The 21,685-nt window shown below is 40.9% G+C and overlaps 1 protein-coding gene across 5 annotated transcripts in view; it reads right to left on the bottom strand.

Moving 5' to 3' along the window:
* tcf12 (transcription factor 12) overlaps window positions 1–21,685 on the bottom strand; it is a 72,825-nt gene that overhangs the window by 39,065 nt on the left and 12,075 nt on the right. For 4 of the 5 annotated variants that reach the window (XM_018667924.2, XM_018667920.2, XM_051078135.1 and 1 more), the window contains exon 5: window positions 15,656–15,758. In XM_018667924.2, the coding sequence (XP_018523440.1) occupies window positions 15,656–15,758 (103 nt within the window). Of the gene's footprint in view, window positions 1–15,655; window positions 15,759–18,162; window positions 18,385–21,685 lie in introns of those variants that run through there. The other variant, XM_018667922.2, reaches the window with a different exon arrangement.

The following is a 21,685-nucleotide window of genomic DNA, read 5'->3' as shown; positions in this document are numbered from 1 at the left end:
CTGAGCAGTCCTGCAGGAGACAGTTGTTCTGCATCTGTGCAGACTGTCTCCAGAGACCAGGGAGGCTGAGGAAATCAGGCAAGATGGTTTAACTGGCAAAGCTGCTTCTCTTCTAACAATAATGTGATACAGTTCTGAGCCATCGCTCTTGCAAAAGGAAAAAGGATTAAGTTGTCGGTTCCCACCAACGTTCACTATCACGACAGGATGATGAAACATCTTTTTGACAGAGAATTTGAATTTCTTTATTCTCTGTCTAATATCTAAAGGTGGTTGAGTGAAATTCATTTTCGTTCCTAAAAAGGTCTTCTGAAGGAAAGGTCTGGTTAAGTGCAAGAGTTAAATATTCATTGGCAGCATGTGTTTTGTCACACACACTGTGTCTGGTGTGAATAATTGATGATCACTGTTATGAGTTTCTGGGCCCACCGGGGCAGACAGATGTGTTTATGAAAACAATGTCTCAGTCCGCACTAAGACGCAGGAGAAGCTCCCAAAAAACTGTGGCAACTTGGCAAAACATAGTGTACCAAGTCACTCTGCGTCCAGTGCTCAATCAGCAGTGTAGCCTAAACTTAGAATACACAGGAATACACAATATAACCAAGAAATCACTGAGCAAATTACCACACATAAACATTTACTGCATTTGTAAGCAACAAGATGCTGCTATTTTCATGATGACTCTACAAGGACGCTGCTTGTTACAATAGAAAACTGCTCTTTGAAAAACACGGTTTCTTTGGCATCATCCTGAAAATGAAGATCCAGCAATAGTCCCGTGACACAGGGTATTATATTTCCTCTAAAACAAAATATCACATCATGAAACTATAAGCCTGTGATATCAGGGAATACTGTGAAAATACTGCTTTCAAACTAAAAATTGTCTCAGTGAGAATGTGAGAAATTAGTTTCCACATTATTTTCCCCTCTCTGCTGTTTAGAGGAAACTTTAAAATAAATAATTAAAAAACAGAGCCACAGCTTAATGTTCTTTACACCCTATTAGCCAGAAATATAATTCCTCAGTATTACCCATGACAGTGGTCTCCCTTTTCCTCCATTAGGGAGTTTTCAACATTGTGTTCAAGTCGGTCTATAACCTCTGTTACACGCCTCTCTCCACTGTGCATAAATCTCTGCATGAACACACAATAGAGGTGAAATGTAATAAAAGAATCTTTTTTTTCCGTAAAGGACTAAGTAGACTATGTACTTGTACTCAAACTGGTCTGGATTTGCTAAATCCAGAGAAAGCTCACAACAGGCTCATTTAAAATGTGACAGAGTTGGTTCAGGGAGCAGGGAGCAGTAGCTGGAGTTACTCCTGTCCATTCTTACTTAAAAGAATGGATCCAACGCCATTGTATCACTTTTCGCATTCATCATACTCAAACTCATTCATACTCATGAATGGAGAGAATCATGTCCTTGGTCTATTTGAAGCATTCAGTCTATTTGCAGTTTCTTCAGGATAATTAGCTGCTTTGTTGTCAGTGTATTTACTTTGATATGTAGTTGGATAAAATTTGGTTTCACTTATGTAGATTAGAAGCAGATGAAACGATCACTGCAGGACCAGTGTACAAGATCAAAGGATACAATCACAGGGTGGAGCCAACAAGGTCATTTAATGTCCCAGCACACAGCCCCAAAGGAGAAACAGAAGAAACAGGAGCCAGTTAAAGCACCTGAGAGACCCACTGGACATGGCAGCCATACACCCACCTACCCCACCCCCAGCTCAGACCCTTACTCCACCTCCCATAACCTGAATCAGCCAGCAAGAGACGAAAGCAGCAGTGCTCAGGGGACCGTCCACGTGGCAGCATTTGGGGATTAACGTCCGTCCCATGTATAGAGGTCATGGATGAACAAGGTTTCTTAGTTGATTTAGACTGATCAGCTGAAGGTGCAGCAGCTCTAACCACTGATCATCTCTGCCCTCAGAGGTGCTACAGTCTCCTCCATCTTCCTCTAAATGTCCACCTGGAAACCACCAGCAGTCGTTTTCCTTCTTAAACAGAAAAAATAGATATCAAAAAAAACAATATAACAGAGGCCAATCATCACTTTTGAATCGAATTGTTTACGCCAACTGCGCAACAAGAGACACAGTTTAAATCCTTCTGTAGCCTCTTAAACTTCACAACAACCCGAGAGCAACTCCTCAACTCCTGCCTATGAAAGCCTCTGTAAAATTTACAGTTTGCAACTACGTGGCTGAATTGCCATCCAAATTTCAGGAGAATGCATATTTATGATGTTGAGGTAAAGTAGAACAAAGCGATATATCAAGTGGAGCATATTGCTGGGTTGGCCAGTTCTACAGCCAGGAGCCTAAATTAGCTGAATAAAATATACCCTTATCATGCAGTGACACAATCTCCTGTCTGATGCACAAATACTGTAGCTCATTTTGGGGGAAAATAGGTCACAGTAATAATCTAATTTCCCAATAAAACAGAAAAATAAAACTCAAGTTGTTAAGTTTTAAGCTCCCTGAATGAAGTATTAAAGTTTGAAACAAAAGCTTATAAATCAAAACCCGCTCCTACTGAGAGGAAAGGAGGAACCAACAGAAGCACAATTCATCAGTTTCACATGAGTTACAGGCCTGTTATTAGCAATGCTTTGTTTTCCCTCCTCTGAGCAGCGCGATCACAGCTTCACAACAAGAGCAACACTAATATTGTTATTATTATTTCTTGAGTACGCCCATTTGTTCTGAGCAGAGCTTCACGGGACTAAGAGTGTGTGTGGAAAATAGGTCACTATCTACTGGGGTTGTTTTTTTATGTGTGTGTCACAAGCCTACTAATGAGTGTGATGATTGATAGGGAGCAAAATTCATTATCTGCCTTAAAACATCACAGATGCAAGAAATGTAAAAATGTAAAAAAGCAACATGAGTAAAGCGGCTTAATTACTGCAATCACCATCAATAATATCAATTTAAATATGCAGACTGCCATCTCACAGTATATCCCCAATGCAACGAAAAATCAATCTCGTGATTAAAATATTCTGCAAAGCCGCTTATTAGCATATCACTGTGAGGCGTGAGAGTGTAACTATGATCGTGAGGCATTTTGCAGCAAGAAAATCTATACTCAACACAATGTGCACATGAGGCAATCAGTGCTGTGGCCAAAATAAGTCATTTGCAGCAATTTGTCTAAAACCATATTCTACTCTATTCTTACCGCTCTATTTTTAACACTGCTCATCTGCAGTTTTCAAACAGCCAAAACCTTAAATCTTGCAGCCATGAAACCAACTGGAAAAAGCTTTTACCAACTGCATTCACTGAGAGTGAACAAACGCCAAATTCTAAAAGTCAATACAGTGCATAAGCACTTTTGGCACCAGTTACAGCACCTATATCTGTATGAGTGAGCTTTGTACATTGATATACTGTACTGTATGACAGGCTCGATCACGCTGGATAGGGAGCTTCTATGTACAGCCATCGTGAAGTCATTCCACAGCTTTTAAAGGTATTCAAGCATTGCTATGAGGACTTTACATACATAAATGATTATACCACTGTAAAAATATTTGGCACAGTGAGGCAGTGCAACCTTAATCATTTGTCTTTATCCAGCAAATTATTTGGCTCCTCACAGCCTGACTGTACGACCATCATGCTTTGCAGTAGAGATGGTGTCATCTGTGCCCAGTTTCAGCTAAATATAGCTCTTTGTATTACAACTGGAGTTCAACTGTTGCTTTGCCAGATCCCAGAGTCTTTTTGCCTCATGATTTCAGTCTTCATCTCAGGCTGTTTTTTTCTTCATACTCCAGGCTGCTGTCATGTGCCTTTTATCAAGAGCAGCTTGCTCTGACACCTTCTGCCATACAGCCAACATTTTACAAGTCTTACTCTGATATCTTATTCTTCTGGCAAGGTTTCTCACTGCAGCCAAGGAAGCGCACAATTGTCGTCAGTTATCCTTTAGGTTCTCCGTCTCCTTGCCTGGTTTGCTCAGTTTGGTTGGGATGATCAGCTCCAGGTCTCTAGCTCTACAATTTCCCCAATGACGAAACCTGCTGTGCTTTTGCAACACCTTGAACAGCCAAGATGGGATTAGGTGCTTTGCTCAAAGTGAATTTGACAGATTTAACTGAAGTGTTCTCTACTGTTATGTAAGTTTAACCCAGCGACCTTAAAGATGTGAGACTGATCTCAAAGCTAGAAAGCATTGTACACCTGTTTAATTTCAATATCTATACGTTCAAGTGTGAGCGATACTTTTAATTGCGATGCAACTGAATCCTTCCCTTGTAGTTATAGTGTTAATAAATTCACATCAGTTGTAACCCTACAAATGATAACTATTGCAAAATCATTTAACTCACAAGTTGATGAATGAAAAAGCTACGTGTTTGGCATCAGACAAAAAAAATACTGAATAGCCCGTGTATATATCATAAAGCTATGTAAATGAAAATGAAATATTCTACTGGATTAGCCAGATGGCTCATTTAAAATAAAGCAGAGAAATATACATCCTTTGACTGAATAATTACAAAATTTAGCTGATGTTTCATAACTTGAAAATTGTAATCTAATATGTAATCCATGCCAGCCTCAGATACCTGCAGCACATGCTGAGCTGGTGAAGTGAATAAACAGCACTAGGTGTTGAAATCCTGTTGAAGGAGGAGGCGAGCCGGCCACTCATTCACAGTGTGCCTTCTTATTGATCACAGGGGTGCAGTACAGCACAGCATGGCACTGTGTTGAGCCCCTTATTTTAATAATGTGAGAGGTAGTGACCTAAGCGTCTCGGGGGATCAATTCAAAACCCTTGCCACAAAAACAGCCAATTAGCGAGCGTGCTTCACTGCCTCTCCGATACATTCCAAGAGCCTCTTTTTTCCGTCCAGAAAACGAGTCCATTTTCCTTGCTCCGAGGGGGAAGCCAAGACCGTGAAAACAAACACATAATACAGGATGAGGACATGTTGTTAATGTAGAAACCAAATGAACTTATCACACGCCAGTTAGTTTTTTTTCTTTCTCTGAGCACACATGTGTTTGCTGTTGGTGTCCCGTGTGTCCCTGCTCATGTTCCCATGTGATGGCACCTAACCACGAAACATTGCTCCTGTCAAGCTAATAGGCCGTTTCTTCCTGTTGGACCCCTGACTGGACTAATTCAGGGCAAAAAGGAACATTTTTATGAACTTTTCACCATCTCTATTGAAAGCTCCAAGATTTAAATACTGCTGTACTGCTTTGTGTTGTTTTTATGTTGAATTCCATTGGGAGGAGTGGGATACAAGGACCAGACACAGTGACGATTAAATTATAAACTGCCAACATGACACTCAACCTTATATAAAGTCTAGTTCTGGCCTCAGTGGATGCCTTGGATGTAAAATTAGACAGGCTCTGTGGTTACTAATACACCCCTCTGGCAACCAGAGACGGCACAAGGACAAATCAGATGTACACTCACTCACTTTACCCCCCCCCCCCCCCCCCCCCCCCCCCCCATACCTTTTAAAATGCCTCCTTTTGTTTCCTTCTCTCAACAGGTTATGTACAATAGATAAAAGCTAGCTGTGTTAGAGGTTAGGTCAGAGTGGATGAGGAAACAGGGAAGGGAGGTACTGTACCAAATCAGTTTCCTCTCTGGCTGGGTGAAGAATGTCTACAGCTCAGCATTAGGAACAACATTAGGACTGAGAAACACGACACAGAGCCACAAAACAGTAAGGAAACTCCATCGCCCTGAGCCCAACATCAATTTCTGTGTGCAGTCTTGTCAGCAGTGACATTATTCAAAACAGCAAGAGCAAATGTTAATGAGTTCTGATTTGCATATTTATTTTTTTCTTTGTTGAAATGTCACTGATTATTACGTACTATGATGATAAATGCATCTGCTCATGCAGCCTGATGTGTAATTAGCCATTAGCTGGAATGAATAGATCAATTAAAGGCGCAGGGATCGGGATTAAGAGAAATCAAACCAGGAGGAATGCAGCAATGAGAAACAAAATAACACATTTGGCTTGGGGGAAAAATGTCACCTCCATTGCTTTTAGATGAGGTTAGAAATCCTCAAAGGGTTGCTAATCAAGAAAAGGTGCCTAAATTCTCAGCAAGATCAAAGATATTCTTCATTTTACTGCACATTTTTTAGCCCTTAAGTATGACTTTCAAAATCAGGAGCTGCTGCCCATCGCACTAGCTAAACAGTTTATTTTCTCCTCAAATCCATCTCCGTGTGAGAGAGATGTGGATTCCCTGATTGTATTTATCCCCTCCCGGGATAATCAGGTGCCATGGTTCGGTCTATTTGAATTTTTTCAAACTCGGTAAAAAGGAAAAAGGGGGGAGGTGGAAAGGGGAAAATGTTTTCGCTTGGCCTTTGCCTTTTTCCGGGCCTAACTATTCTCCTGCCAGTGCTTGTTATTCACAAATGAGGAAAAAAATGCATTACTGCGGACCAGATGGGAACATTCCACATGACCAAACCAATCAATCACCTTGGTGGGACGCAGGTGTGACACAGCCGTGCAGCAACACACCATTTCACAGTCTATCAGGCACAAACACATGGTCACCAATCAATGGCACCCCGAGGACCCATGAGGAGGGGTGCTTCTACACAGCCTCACTGGTTCATGGCTGATGACTTCATAATCACACATCTATTCTCTCAGAGGAGAAAGGCGATGAGCTCCCTAATAACCATGTGAACACCAACACTGTAATGGATGCTGTTTGGGTAGGGACACTAACATGTTACCCTCACATCACGTGTTCATGAGTGACCTCGCCACCATCATTCGCTGTCAGACTGCGAGAGCGCCGTCTGGGGGGCGGCATTTAAGAAGCCGAAAAAATATCCCCCAGTTGGATATTAGAATTAAGTCAGTGTGTAACATCAAAGTATGTGTTGATGTTTGGGATGAGATGCCAAACAACTGTTGAACAGTGAAACAACAGAGAGAGCCGAGGTGAAGGACAAGGACGGATACACACATGGGCTAGGAATGCCGATCTAGCTCCAAGCGCTGGGGGCATATTTCCTTACACAGAAAACCCCTGCAAACCCTAACCACTCTTCAGTTTAAGAACACAAGCCTGCACTAAATAAAACACCACAACAGCCTGAAGGGGACAGATCGTTTAATGAGTTATCTCTGGGGGGACGGCTTTGTATGTGGGCAAAAACTGTGGCAGCCATTTAAAAGAGTTTTGTTGATTTTAAGTTGACAAAAAAAAAAGTACCTTCCCACCCCCATATTCCTGGCAGTAAAGAAAAAGTCTCACAGAGCTGTGCTTCTCTCTACACTTCCCACACTTCCCACTCTCGGGGCTGTGCCAGCACAGGAGAAAATGTCAGGCATTGTCAAGTGGGAGTAAAAGGCGAAACAAATGTTTGCATTTTATTAACCAATCACAATCCACTAGAGTCTCAACAAGAGACGAGTGCAACATTATCTGGCATTTGGTTTGCCAGCACAACCCAGCATGGACACGGAACGCCTGGGCAGGCAGTTGTGTGACTGTGGAAAAAAATGGAGAAGGAGGGAGTCAGGAGTGGTGGGCATGAGAATTAACCAGCAACTGTGAGCCAGGCTTTCTGTGCCTCGTCTCAGCAAGGACTCAGCCTTTGATGTATTTTCAGTTTTAGGTGAGGGAAACTTTGCAACGTTTGCCCACAACCTGACTTGACAATGTTTCAGAGACTAATGTCCAGTAAAATTCATGCACTTTCATGTGACAGAGTTACTTGTTTTTATAGAAAAGATGGAGGAGGAGGGCTGGAATGAATGTGTCATCCATCTGTGCCCAAGCTCGGTTCATACAATGACTCCAGGGGCTTTTACCCAAATCAGCCCTGAAGTTGATCCCCACAAGCAGACCGCTGCATTCTTAATGCATACTTTGTGCTCAGTGGTGACAAGGCCATCTCTCATCTCCATAAATGTGATTGTGCCTAACAGTCTGGATATATTAAGCGAGGCTTTTTTTTTTCATATTCAGGTCTGATCCTCCAATAAGGAGACACAGCAGGTCATTTTTTAAGTCCCTTAGGTTAGGTTTTATGTGTAAACTTTAAGTTCAGGACAGCATCTGTAAGCTACAGAAGAATTTCACTCAATGCCAACACTGCATAATGCATTAAAGTCAATTTTTCACATGATCTCTGGACATTTGCTAAGCCTAGAGATCATGTGATGCAACACAAAGCAACTTAAAACGCCAAAGTAAGCAGTGGTTAATTGTTCCATCAACAGTAATTCTTCTGAATGAATCATTTCCTTTTTAGCTTTGCTCTTGTATTAAATAATCTCTAACATTCTTCTTGGCATCAGCCGAAAGGCAGCAAGAGGCGAGAGAGAAACGAGAGAATGGAAGGGGGGGGGTTGCAAGAGAGTGGAAAAAGACAGAGATGTGGGATATAGAAGAAGGCAAATAAGCACAATGGGTCTTAGTGACAGAATGTGGGGTTATCGAAACTTCTTGCTATTGGTAGAATTTGACTCTTTTTGTTGTGCAAACATCAGTAAACACGTACAACTACACACAAGTAGGCCTTATGGCTATATATCAGAGCTTCCTAACAAGTAACAAGCATTCTCTCACATAAAATACAGTGAAATGATTTACACAAGCTACATGAGGACGCCTTTAGACATATTATAAATACAGCCACGAAGCTCTGAACCCTGCAGCTGCTTCCCAGAGACTTGTGTCATCATACCTTGGCCATACCCAAGCTCTTCTTTCCTCTTTAGAGCGACAGCCCTACGGGCCCACTGAGACTACAGCTGATCCTCTGCAGCTGGGCAGTCTCACCAGTCACATGCTGGGGGCCAGGGGGCCTAAGGAAGACAAGGCAGGGGCCTGGCAGGGCCAAGATGGGCTGAGGGAAACACGAGGGTGGGGAGGGCCAGGATGAGTGGGGGAGATGTGGGCGGCATGGGGAAAGAGAAAAGGGATTTGTGCCCTTTCAGCTCGTCTTCAGCTCTTCATGCTCCACTGACCGCAGTAATAGATAAGCACACCCTGCAGCTCTGCATAATGACCAGCTACATCCACTAAACTGTACTGCACCACTTCTCCTCTTCTTCCCTTCTCTGCTCTCTGCTGTTGTCATATATGCGGTGGATATATACATTTTGCAGGTACCACTGTTGATAAAGTGATTCCTTCAAAACAACTGTTGGAGTTGATGCTGTACTCAGCTCCTACTGTGAAAGCTAGCAGCATATTGTACGTGTATATATGTGTGTGTGTATGAGTGTGTGTGTGCCAGTGTGAATGACAGAGTGGGGAGAGGGAGCAGCACTGGCAGCACCTGTGACCCACACTGCAGTGCACACCTGAACAGCACCTGGCCATGATCACAGCCTGGGTCTGAGGAGGGTCTCCCACAGGACAGAGCATTAGCACATGACACCTGCCCCAGTAAAAACACACTAGGGATGCCACTGTGATGTGGGATTTGACACTTCACGAAAAAGCCTTGAGGAACAATTAGAAATGAAAAAGGAGAAGACCTGGAAGAGATAACCTTCCCCAATGCACAGTGGTTGTATAATGTGGGTTTTAGTACCTTAAAATATGTACTGACACTGAAACAACTTTACAAGAGGAAAGAAAAAGCAACTGCATCATCAAACCCTTACTGAATGCTAACACGATGCAGATTTTAGGTACCAGCACTCATTACTTTCCCTCTGCCAGCATGCATTATGGCTTTTAACAATGGCTTTTTTTTTTCCTCCAGATGTATTGCCAGCAAAAATGACAACAAAAAAAAGATCAGATGAAAGCAGCAGCAGCTGTTTCAGTTAGCTGCATTGAAGAAAATATTCATTTATCAGGAGTAATTTATTATGAAAGCTGCAAAAAGTCCATAGTGTAAAAGGCAACACAGACCCCAAAAAGACTGTGATGCAAAAATGCTGCATGCAAGTCATATCAACATGATACTCTGTCAGCGGCTGGTTGTGTTTGTTATGCTTTTCTAGTATGTGGTCATTTGGGACAAATTACAGCGCCAAACAATTTTGAGCAAAGAAATTATTTTAGACAAACATGGTCAAAGATTATTTGATTGCTTTGTCAAATAATACATAAATACACAGCCCCTGTTCAAATTCTGTACAAATTCTCACTGAGTCCCTCATGACAACTCTAAAGTGTCTTAAATTAGGCTGACAACTCCATAATACAGTATAACAGCAACGAGAGAGAAATTACAGCCTTTCATTTTTTATTTTGCTCTCTCTCTGAAGTAGTGTGTTATAGGACACTTCAAGTGACATGTTACTTTTGCATCTCATATCAGCCTAATCAGTCATGAGCCCTGTATGATCTTCAGAGATTCCTAACAGTGATTTATCAGTGAAATTCTTGGTGCTTCCTGTCTCAAACAAGAGGGAAAGTCTTCATTTGTAGCACAGCCCCCGAAACATTTCAGTGGCCTCAGCAGATTGGTTGTTTATTCTTTGTTGTTAAGCTGTTTGTTCCTGTGAACAAACAAATTAACAGAACAACAAAACATTTTAATAAGTGGCTGTCAGAAAGAAATCTGCTGAGTACAACAGTCTCACGAGCTCTAGGACAACTTTGCCTCCAGGCGGCAAAAACATATTTTATGTGTTAAACATCAGTACTGTGCAGTCCGGACTTTTTCTCATTGCCCTTGAATAATTAACTCCAATAGAAAGAGAAAACTCCACCTGACTGATGGACGTAGATCATTAGTTTTAATGTTCTGTTTAACTAGAATGTTGAATCTTTAAAGTTGGTAATACAGAGAGAAAACAGGACGGCTACACAAGTGCTCCATCGCAGTCAGTCACATTAAGGTCACATGTGTACGTCGGCGAGCTGGGAGCAGGGTGCATGCGATCGTATGCGTGTATTGGTGACGGTATTAAGCTGATTAGTTTTCATGCAGGGCTAAAGCTGTATGAGTAATATGTATGAAGCACGCCAGAGAAACGTGAGTGCAAAATTACAACTCAGCAGTTGTGATATCACGTCTTCAGGCACATGGCTGGAAAGAAACCGTCAGCACCGTGGTCACGCAGTGAGAGTCAACATGCAATACAACTTTCTTTACATCCAAAGGAAAGTTGTATCTGCTTCTGTCTATTACACAAAATATAACCTATTTTGAAAGGTAGAAAACTTACTCACAATAAACATGATCATCATTGCATGATGCAGACAGAGGAAGGGAGCAGCAAGGCTTTAACTCTTGGTGCTAGACCTTCTTATGTCTTCTTATGTCCCTTTAAGACATTTACTACAACTTTTCTTTATTCCAATAAAGGCAGACAAACTGTGGCCATTAACAGCTGTGAATAGCTACATCAACCCTGTCTTGCTAATTAGCACAGTAACTTTAAAGCATCATCTGAGGTTAGGCCAGAGAATCAAAAGGCTTTCTGCACTTAGTGGAAAACAATAGCAGTCCATTAAGTAAATAATGACAAAAAAAGCAAACATTAAGCAGTGTACACACACATGCACACACACAACCACAATACAGTGTGAAATAAAGAAGCAGAGTGCAGCTCTTTCAGTTGTAGCTCATCGCCTGTGGTAATTGCCCAGATTGCTTGAAATCAGCCTCCCCCACTGACTTCCCCTCATTGAGCTGACACCACAAGAAAAAATCTCAGCAGGTAATTAGATCTAACCATCTCTTGTCAGGGCTATGAACTGCTGGCTATCACTGTGGCTAAACAATCAGAACAACTGAGTGAGAGCAAATCTTCCACGACAAGACCTGCAGAAGGAAATGAGGCTCAGTGAATCACATCCACTGGGCCAATCAGCTGCACAGGTACATGAGACAGTCGGGAATAATAACTGTGTAAATTTTAAAAAGATAAGTGTGTAATCCTAGAATGGCTAGAGGACAATGATTTTTGTGTTGGAGCCTAACCAAGTCATAGTTTCAAGTCAGATGAAACGTTGATGTTTCAAATCATCGGTCAAGAAGATTTTCTCTCTTTTTCATTGCATACAACAGCAAGGCAGGCTACAAGCTTTTAGAAACCAAATTTACCTACACCACCAGACACTGGTACAACCCAAAGAGTGAGGTAGCTGTTCTGTAGGTGCACAGGACTGCACTTAAACTGGAGGTAACAAGTGCTGAAGACAAAAACACCAGTAATAATGCTGCGTATTTATAAAAACCAAAAATATCTACAGTTAGCAGGAATCACAAACACACTGTGAATGAAAATACAGAACCTGAGAAACACCCCGATCTCACAAAGTCTAATATTCAGCCTAAACTGGCGACTTTTGATTCAGGACCAGCCCTAACAGTAGTACAGTGTTTTTTTAACTAAATCAAAGCAGACTTACTTATATGTTCCAGGGTAAGTGAACCATTCATCATACAATCTAATTTTTCAAGCCACTGTAATTCATTATTAAGTAGACGATCAGTATATCTATGAGCCTTGAGAATCACCCATTGTACTGTACAGCTACAAATCTCTATGAATGATATGTCAGCAGACTGTCCGAGTCTAGCCCTCTTTCAATGCATGTGACGAGCGGCTGAGTCGAAGGGACTCACACGGCTGAGGCTGAAAAAGTTTGTCTGTAGCGCGCTAACATGAACAATGTGGCTGCCACCTGTCAGGCAGCATGCACCGGATGACGTTTGGGTTGGTAAGAGGATTGTAGCACAAGAGGGTGGGGCTAAGACGCACGTGAGGCCCAGACCAGCTGATCCATAGTCTGCCCTAACATGGGAGCCGGCCCCTGGGGGAGAACAGAGTCATCGTTAAGCAGTCAGCGGCTCCCCGGCAGTCAACCAAAACCTCCATTCTTCAGCTTCAAACCCCCACAATCTCCTCTTGTGAGAATGGGATAAGACTGTGCCATTTCAGAGGTCTATTCTACCTCTGTTTTAAAATCACTGGGTTTATGTTGCTGGAGAAAGACAAAGTGGCTTTTGTCTACATAACAAAAGACTGTAAATCAGCTTATTTTCAGCTGTTACAAGTTTCTATATAAAACAAAGCTGAATTATTCTATTCACATTTAATGTCATTTTAAGAACAAGCTACCTGCTATCTAATACCCATTATGAGTAATATAACTTCACAAAACTATACTGCACCTTAAATGGCATATAGTACAACAGCTGATGCATCCATCGTGTCCAGTGTTTTTGTGCTCAGGTATAGTTACAGTATGTGCTGTGGCTCACAGGAATGTCTTACCAGTAGGAGTTATATGATTTCTTCCTGATTGATTAAGTGAGTCTTAATGTCTAAATCCAGTCCATACCAACCATAGACAATACTGTGCATGTACCATCATCTACATACCTGCCTCTAGCACATGCAGACCCAATTTCAGCCACACGCAAATCATAATATACAAGATCGGAGCACAGTTAGTCATTGTTTGCCTCTGGTTTCTTTGATCTACATTATTACTGTTATTTTGACATTTGGTGGGCACATGGGACAGCAGCAGCATATTCCACTGAGGTCGCAGAGGATCAGAAGTCTGCAGTCGATTGTGTGGAGAGGTCTGTTTTTCAAATCGTGTTCTTTTTCCTCAAGATTGATGTTCTCCATTGCGTTCAAACTCTAGAGATCTTTTAAAAAATGTAATTTCATCTTGAAGCTATTTGGCCAGGCAGTATTATGACTGCTCAGTTGCAACTGCAGAGAAATACAAAGAGGACTGATATTCTTTGCTACAGCAAAAGAAAATGTTTTAGTTTGTTATTTTTCCAAAGGAAATTTCTAATCAGTGGTGCATGTTCTAACACAAAGCATGGTTTAGATCTACTGTGCTGATAAACTAAACATATCCATGTAAATATGGAAAGTATGACATTAGGGTCACAAATTGGGCACTTCCCATCAGAAACAATACATTGAATAACAAGCAGGAAACATAAAAAAGGTCCTAAGGGCCCTGACACACCAAGCTGACTGCGGGCCACCTCTGGGTCATTTCTGAGTGTCTTTAGCCATTTGTCGTCCATGGTTTGTGCGACACAGTTTACTCTGGGCAGACCTCACAGCAGCAGTTTAGCCAGCTCAGCATGTTGAATTAATGGTAAAGGACATCAGTGAGACAAAGCTCTCTGCCTTGATTTTCCCTAGTCAATCGTTTTATCTTGCTTGGCAATGACTGTGGAGTGAGGATTCACGTCAGTCACATTACAAAGTAATCTTCTTACACACTTGGCAATGTTGTATTGTCCGACACAATGAGGGGATGGTCTGAATACTTTCTCAGGCCAAACATTTGCTTACACCTGACGGAGTGACTGATGGCCACCTCAGAGGTTCAGAAACTACTCTGTGCCTTGAGATGACTTGAGACAACCTATTCATGGTTCAGAAACTGTAGACTGAATGGATTCAACCATTACTACCTGTTCTACCGAAGCCCTACCTACAAGCATAACTGTGTATTTCATGGTTGTGCAGTTGTTCTAGCCTGTTCGTTGATGAGGAGTTACCCTCCAGACATGATTTACTGCCAATGCTGAAAACTCCATAAATCCATGCAAGTCCCACATATTACCATGGAAAAACAATTTAATAAGACCACACTCATCTTGAATTCCAGGCCTGAGATAAGCGCAGGCAATTCCAGTTTACAATCATACTGTTTCAATCTGACATATCATTGCATCAGATCACGTCTATATTCAGCAGCTCATAAGCATAATAATTAAGTTCAAGTGGGGGAGAGATTTGCAGTGTATGTGAAACAGTCACATGATCAATTACAAGAAAGATAGCATTTTCAATTCAGCAGCACCCATTTGTGAACTAATCGCTTTGCTTGGAAACCAGTCTCCAGGGCCATTACATAATGAGCTGAGATGTAGTTAGCCATAAAACTGTCGAGTGGTTACACATCACAATGATGCCAGGCCAAAGAGCTGATAACACACAGCTTTTAATTGTTATAATGGGAGAACATATTGCAAGTCAGCACCAGAGCATGTAGTTGCAGAACAAGGTATTTTTTCAATATATATTTTGCTACATCAGACCAAAAAGGTTACGAATATCTGATCTGAGACAGACAATAATAATAAAACTGGTCTGAAAATTAAATATAAAATGCAGAAACAGAAATCTTCCCATTCCACAAGAACTAGCATGATTTGACAAACCCAAAGGCAAAGACTGCAAAAAAATAAATGAACATCCAATAATCTATATTAAATTCAAAATTTTTGATGTTTCAATGAGATGGTCTTTGATGCAACGGTCTGTTTAACCTCTCACCAAAAAAAAAACAAAAAAAAAAACACCACACACAAAGCCCTGCTGCCATTTGAAGTTGCTGAGGGCAGTTTTGATGTCTAGGAGACAGCTTCTTATGACGGAAACCTATACTGATGGCGTGACTTCTAGCCTAGGGGAGGGTCATCGCAGGAGGAGGAAGAGGGAGATACAGAAAGGGGAGGGGAATTAAGGGAGAAAATAAAGACAGCAGGAGATAGGAAAATTGCCCTGTTGCCTGGCAAGCCTTTGAGTGGCACTACCTCCAGATGTATGATGTGCCTTAACCTCAGTCAGGCCATTTTTTTCTTCACAGGATGTTTCTCCACTACCAAAGGGCATGTGACGGGTGAGCTGAAGAGGATCATTTACTTACCCATTATGTTCGAGTTCATAAAAGGTGTCGGAGACAATCCTTCATGGGACACTAATCGACTGTCACTCAAATGATCGCCGTAATGAGGGCTGTCTGCAAAACCCTGGGGGAAGAGATCAGAATATTAAGCACATTATTGGGCAACTTCACTAATTGAGTGCTATTGCATACCACTAATTAGTAAGAGGAGAGCACAACCGGTTGGTTATGCCAATGAACAGTCCGCTCTCTTGTACATTAATTGTCCCCAAAAAAGAACAGAAAAACAGGTCTCTGTCTCTGTAGCTGATGTTTTAACTGTTAAATGGTTCAGAAATCCATAATACATGGACTAAACAGTACAGACTGTTATAAGAAACATCAGTGGTATGTTTTATACATTACTGCTTTTTTTAACCATATCAAAGATCAGTAGGATGTGATGTGAAAACTATCAGCCTTAAATGCCTCCCCTTAGAGGACGAAAACATCTACTGAGGCTTTTAAGCAGCCTGACTCATCTGATCACGTACACTTGTGCTCAGTCTTAAAAGATTCCAGTTAAGATGATGATGGTGCAAGTGGTTAAATGCTGCTATTAGTTATATTTTTACATTACTTCGTTTTACATTTTGTTCTTTTTCTTTATCACTTAACTGTTTGTTTTACCCCCCCCCCCCCTTATGTGTATATTCACTGCTATTTACACTGTCTTGTAAAACACTTTGTCCTGCACGAAAGATGCTTTAGAAATAAAGTTTAGTAATTATTATAATGTCTTTCATACATCATACCCTCAAACAGACTTAAGTGTGTCTAAATCATATTAACTCAGTAAAATAAACTTCATTATGCATTATTCATCAAAATATTTTTTCTACCACTGTGAGACCATTTTTGGGCCAATTTTCACATCTTTAAATGAAAACATGATTAAGTGCTTTCCTACAGGATGTCATCAAAGTAATTTCGTTAATTTAACTGATGCATCACTAAATTCTTCAGTATATGCACTTCATTTTTCCAACTTATCAACTATAAACATTTACAAGTTTGTGTTCATTTCTTAGCTCATAGAAAACAGCTGGACCTATGAGAACCTTTGTTTCTCTTTCTTAAAATGCATCTATAAAACAAACATCTAAACACTATATATCAATTCTAAAGTTTTCTTTTTAGTTCTAGTATTTCATCTATAAGATAACAGGTTTATATGTCATTTCATGCGGGTAGTTCATACGAAGATGTTGTTTAATAGACGGGTAACAAACAGAGAGATGCAGTCCTACATCATTCCCTGTTACCTGCAGCTTAAAAAATTGCCTTTTTCTCCTGCAGCTTAACAGTGCCTTTTCATGACAGTTATCAGCTTCCTGGGCTTAGGTCTAAATATCGGTCACAGTATGGTTTTTGAGAATTCGGGGTCCCATGTAATAAAAGATATTCCGTTACAGTGCTAATCCCAAGCCCTGTGAAAATCCGCCTGTGCTCCAGTCAAATACATCTCCCAAAACTACATTAACTCCCACCAGAGGGACCGAGCAGCAGTGGGCTTGCATTTCTATAGAGCTATTTTCACCAACTCATACCCTTTGCATTCAACATACAGTAAAAAAAAAAAGTAAATCTTATTATCCATCTTTTTTTGTGAGTGGATGGTGATGGAGTAATTTCAAAGGCAGTGGAGTGCTGTGCTGTGTCGAGGGAATCCTCAGAGATTCCCTATTGTGTTCCTGCCAGGCCGCACACACTGTTAATCACACCATGAACAGACTCAATAACAACGGCCCTGTGAGACGCTCCAGCAAACTAACACACACACACACACACACTCACACATACACACGGGCTTACACATATACAGCTAACCTTAGCAAGAAAAAAACATTTCCTTTCCTTTGCAGCAAAACAAGGAAAAACGCTTCACACTGAACACTTAAAAGAAAAGCTCAGAATTTTGAGAAATACACTTAATCACTCTCTACTCTCTTATATTGTCCATTAAATATGAATATGTTAGCTTAGGTTAGCATTAAGAGTGGAAGCACTGGGGAACAGTTATCCTGGTTCTGTCCACAGATAAAGAAACATACCAGCAAACCCCTAAAGCTCAGTTTAATCTGTACAAAAATCAAAGTGTCACAGAAATGGAAACACACAAAATCCTCCAAACAAAATTGCAAAGCATCGATTGCTGTTTTTACACTTCACTTTCTGTACAGATGAAAGAAGCAGTGCATAATGTGTTAAGGGGTAACTGTTTCCCCCTGTTCTCAGCCTTAACACTGACTGTAGCCTTTTATTTAACTGACTGATATGAGAGTGGTGCTGATTTTATCATTTAAAGCAGAAAGCGAATAAACCTATTTCTCAAAATGCCACACAGTTTTCTTCAAAATAAACATTAGAAATCACTTGGTAATGAAAACATAGAGCTTAGAGATAGAGAACTGTGAGGCAGGAAGAGGCTAGCAGGTTAGCAGGGCAGGAAAGAGAGGTAGGGGGGATAATAGTCAATCCAGGCTCACCTTGCACTTTTGTGCGTCAGTGCAACCCACACTGTGTTTGCTGCTCTGCGACCGTTAAATCATCAATCACAGATCCCTCATCATTCCCAAACACTGGTGGCCTACATCTATCCGAGACACTAACACACGCTGTCATCGCTGCCACGGGGCTACGTTAGCACTACCGGCTAAATAACTGTCAGATCACTGTGGCAGCGTGATGGCCGGAGCTCACGCCTTGTCCCCCAATCACTCGCCACAGCGTTTAAAAAGTCATCTCTTCCAGTCTGTGCGCTGCATCCCAGGTGAACGTGTGGCAGCTTGGGAAGTGATGATATGGTCGTGATGGATGCGTGTGGGGTCGAGTATCAAGTCGGGGCAGGGCACTGGGGAAGTGGGGGTTGTCGTGCGGCAGCGGTGGGCATAGCCCTGACTGTCAGACCGCCAGCCTACAGCCACAGCTGCCCAGGATATAGCGGCTGGCTGGGAGCCAAGGTCAGCACGGCAGGGCTCAGGACTGTTCACAGTCGACTGATCACACACTCGTAGCGCAGAAGCTCAAACAAGCTCAGGGACAAGGCTGAATTCCCTTTGTAACAGACTGAAAGATGAAGCACTGAGGATTTCTTCCAAGAGCCTTGGACAGATACTGTGAATACAGCATCAACTGGGAAATACAAGAAAATAGCTCCAGTTTTTGATCAATTATCAAACACTCAAGTCTTTTCTACAGTACAACATTGTTGTTACCTATGCCTTCCAAAGTCAAGGAAAAGTATACAGAAGGTCTTGACAACACAGCGGACATCTTAAAATCTCAGGGACACAATCATCTGGTGCAAACGTGCTTTAAAATCTATCTAGGTGAAATTTACAGCGGGTGTAAATGTAAAAACTGCCCAACATGAGCAGTAATAAGCTGCAGACCCCCATGACCCATGAGCAGAACATGTGGTTCAGAAATGCATATATGATTTGAAATACGTCAATGAAAAAACGGGGCCATGCACAATACTGGTTAGTAGATAGCTGCTTTTTACAAAGATAGGAGCCACAGAAATGACTGATTTTGTGTTAATGTTAGTATTTTTGTTAGAATCTATTTTTGTTAGTGTGTTAACATTACTGTGATTTTTTTATAACAAGTGGAAAATCATTGTTCAGAAATATATTACCACCAACACGTGATGTATGTTAATTTCACAACCTGGGGAGTAGTCATATACAGTGGCAGTCAGCCCATTTACTTTAGCCATCATGTCTATTACTTGTTGTCAGTGTCTTTCCTTATACAGATGTCACTTCCATCCTGAAATATTTCCACATTTATGATGACAAAAACAGACACACACTGCTTAAACAACACATTGCTCTAGTACAGTATTACCATATTCAAACAAGGTGCTGAACCTACTGTTGTTAGACTTGAACAGAATAACAATAATTTAGTTCTATATGGTTTGGGATGTTTTCACATCTCTCTGACACAGAGTCAATAAGAACAGGCAGCATTTGTTGCAGGGCTGAATGAATGGATTACATTGCACTGTACAAGTATTCTTGATTTCTTATCTGCCCTCTGTAAAGTATGTTATCATTGACAAATAAAACACAGGATGACACAGAATGAGTCTTTTTTTTATCAGCTAATCAGGCTTTAGGAAATTTATTTCTTTCACTTCAATAATTTGTCACAGTTGTGGCAAAAATCTTCTGAACAACACACGACTCAGCTCCATTTTTACTCACCTGATGTATGAAATGAATTCATCATGACAGATTCAATGATCATCAATTAATAATTACATTCATAACTGGAATGTGCTACTATTCTCTAAATGTAATTATGTCACTGTTCACATATCTGTGAAGCCCAGTCATAACTGTAATGTCAATTACAAAATGGTCGTAAATTTCAAAAAATCATTCAAAAGATTTTTGTAGACCACTAAGGTTCATAAGAAATGCCACTCACTTCTTGAAGCAGGATAGAGAGAATATATTATATTAGAGGCTATATAATCAAATCTGTATCAATATAAGGTGTGTACGCAGCTGTGTGTGAGTGTGGAGAATGTGGGATGCAAGTGTTTGTGAGCACGCCTTATGGAGACTCAAACAGCTGTCTGCTGGCTGATGCTGTGCCTTGCAATGTCAGAAACACTCATTTCTATGCACCTGGAGCAAAGATATCTCAAGTGTCTCTGTCTTATAATTCAAATCAAGCTGCCTATGTTACCATAGCCTGTAGATGTTCATTCGGGAAGGGCACAGAGAAATAAACAAGGTAACGCAGCCCGAGTGGCTCTGACATTTCACTGAATTCTAATAGATAGTGACAGGAGATTGACATTAAATGAAATTCATACAGGGCATCTAGAACAACCAATGTGTGAGGGACAAACAAACAGGGGGAGATCTGTTCACACTTTCTCACACAAACAGTGAGATGTTCTCACTTTAACTGGACAACAGAGGTGCAGTTTAAACACAGTTTTACATGTGTATTATTATTATAGAAATACATCACCTTCGAAAATATTGTGATTATGACTTCCCCTTTAAGAAAAACAATAAACTAAAATCAGGCCACAATTATTATACTGAGTAGCTAATGCAAATATCAAAGTTAATGTCAATAATTTCCACTGCTTCAAAGGAACTACAGACAGTTTTTTTTCTTCTGTAGACCCGTGACCATGAACAAAATACTGAACCAACTGCTCAGCTGCACATGCGACTGACCGTCTTTGCACAGTGCAATATAAGTGTGAGACAAAAAGGTTTTATTTTGTTTTGTTTTGTTTTTTCAAATCAGCTTCATATCAGTCATCATCAGTGTTTGGATGTACTACAGAAAACTGCCTGATTCTAGCACAGGGAATATTTTGTTTATGAAATGCTTCTGAAATATTGCCATGAATGAGCTGGTTCATTTACCCTTTAGCTGCTTCAGGGCAGAGGCAGGAGTCATGTTTCCCTGCATTCATTCACATAGCAGCCAGTTGCTACTTCCAGTGACAAATAAAACTGACTGTAAATAACACGACTGTAATGTCTGCAAAAATGCTGAGCATGTATAAACTCTTTGTAAGAACAGGACTGCAGTTTAAGCACGGAGCTTTCAGCCATCAGATCTTTTACTGTAGTTAAAGTCAGTTTGCTATAACTAGCTTTTACAGAATATGAGGCAGGTATAAAAACATAAATAAAAACATTAAAACATAAATCACCTGCACTGTCACTACATCAGCTTGTATCATCTCTGTTGGTTTTCAAATGTACAACAAGAAGCATGTACTAATTCTGAGGCTCTGCATCCTGTTGCTGCCTGCTTAACACTCCTAATTAGAGCTGAAACAGTTGGTCGATTAATCGATCAGCTGATCCACAGAAAATTAACTGGAAACTATGTTGATATCTGATTAACTGTTCAATGCAAAAACACAAAGCATGCTCTTGTTTCAGACTGTCAAGAGTGAAAATCACTGCTTTTTTCTGTTTTATATATTTTTTTCTTTTGATATTTCTTAAACTAAACTAT

The sequence above is a fragment of the Lates calcarifer genome, linkage group LG2, assembly GCF_001640805.2.
Source record: "Lates calcarifer isolate ASB-BC8 linkage group LG2, TLL_Latcal_v3, whole genome shotgun sequence".
Lineage (NCBI taxonomy): Eukaryota > Metazoa > Chordata > Actinopteri > Centropomidae > Lates > Lates calcarifer.
This window is presented reverse-complemented; position numbering and strand designations above follow the sequence as displayed.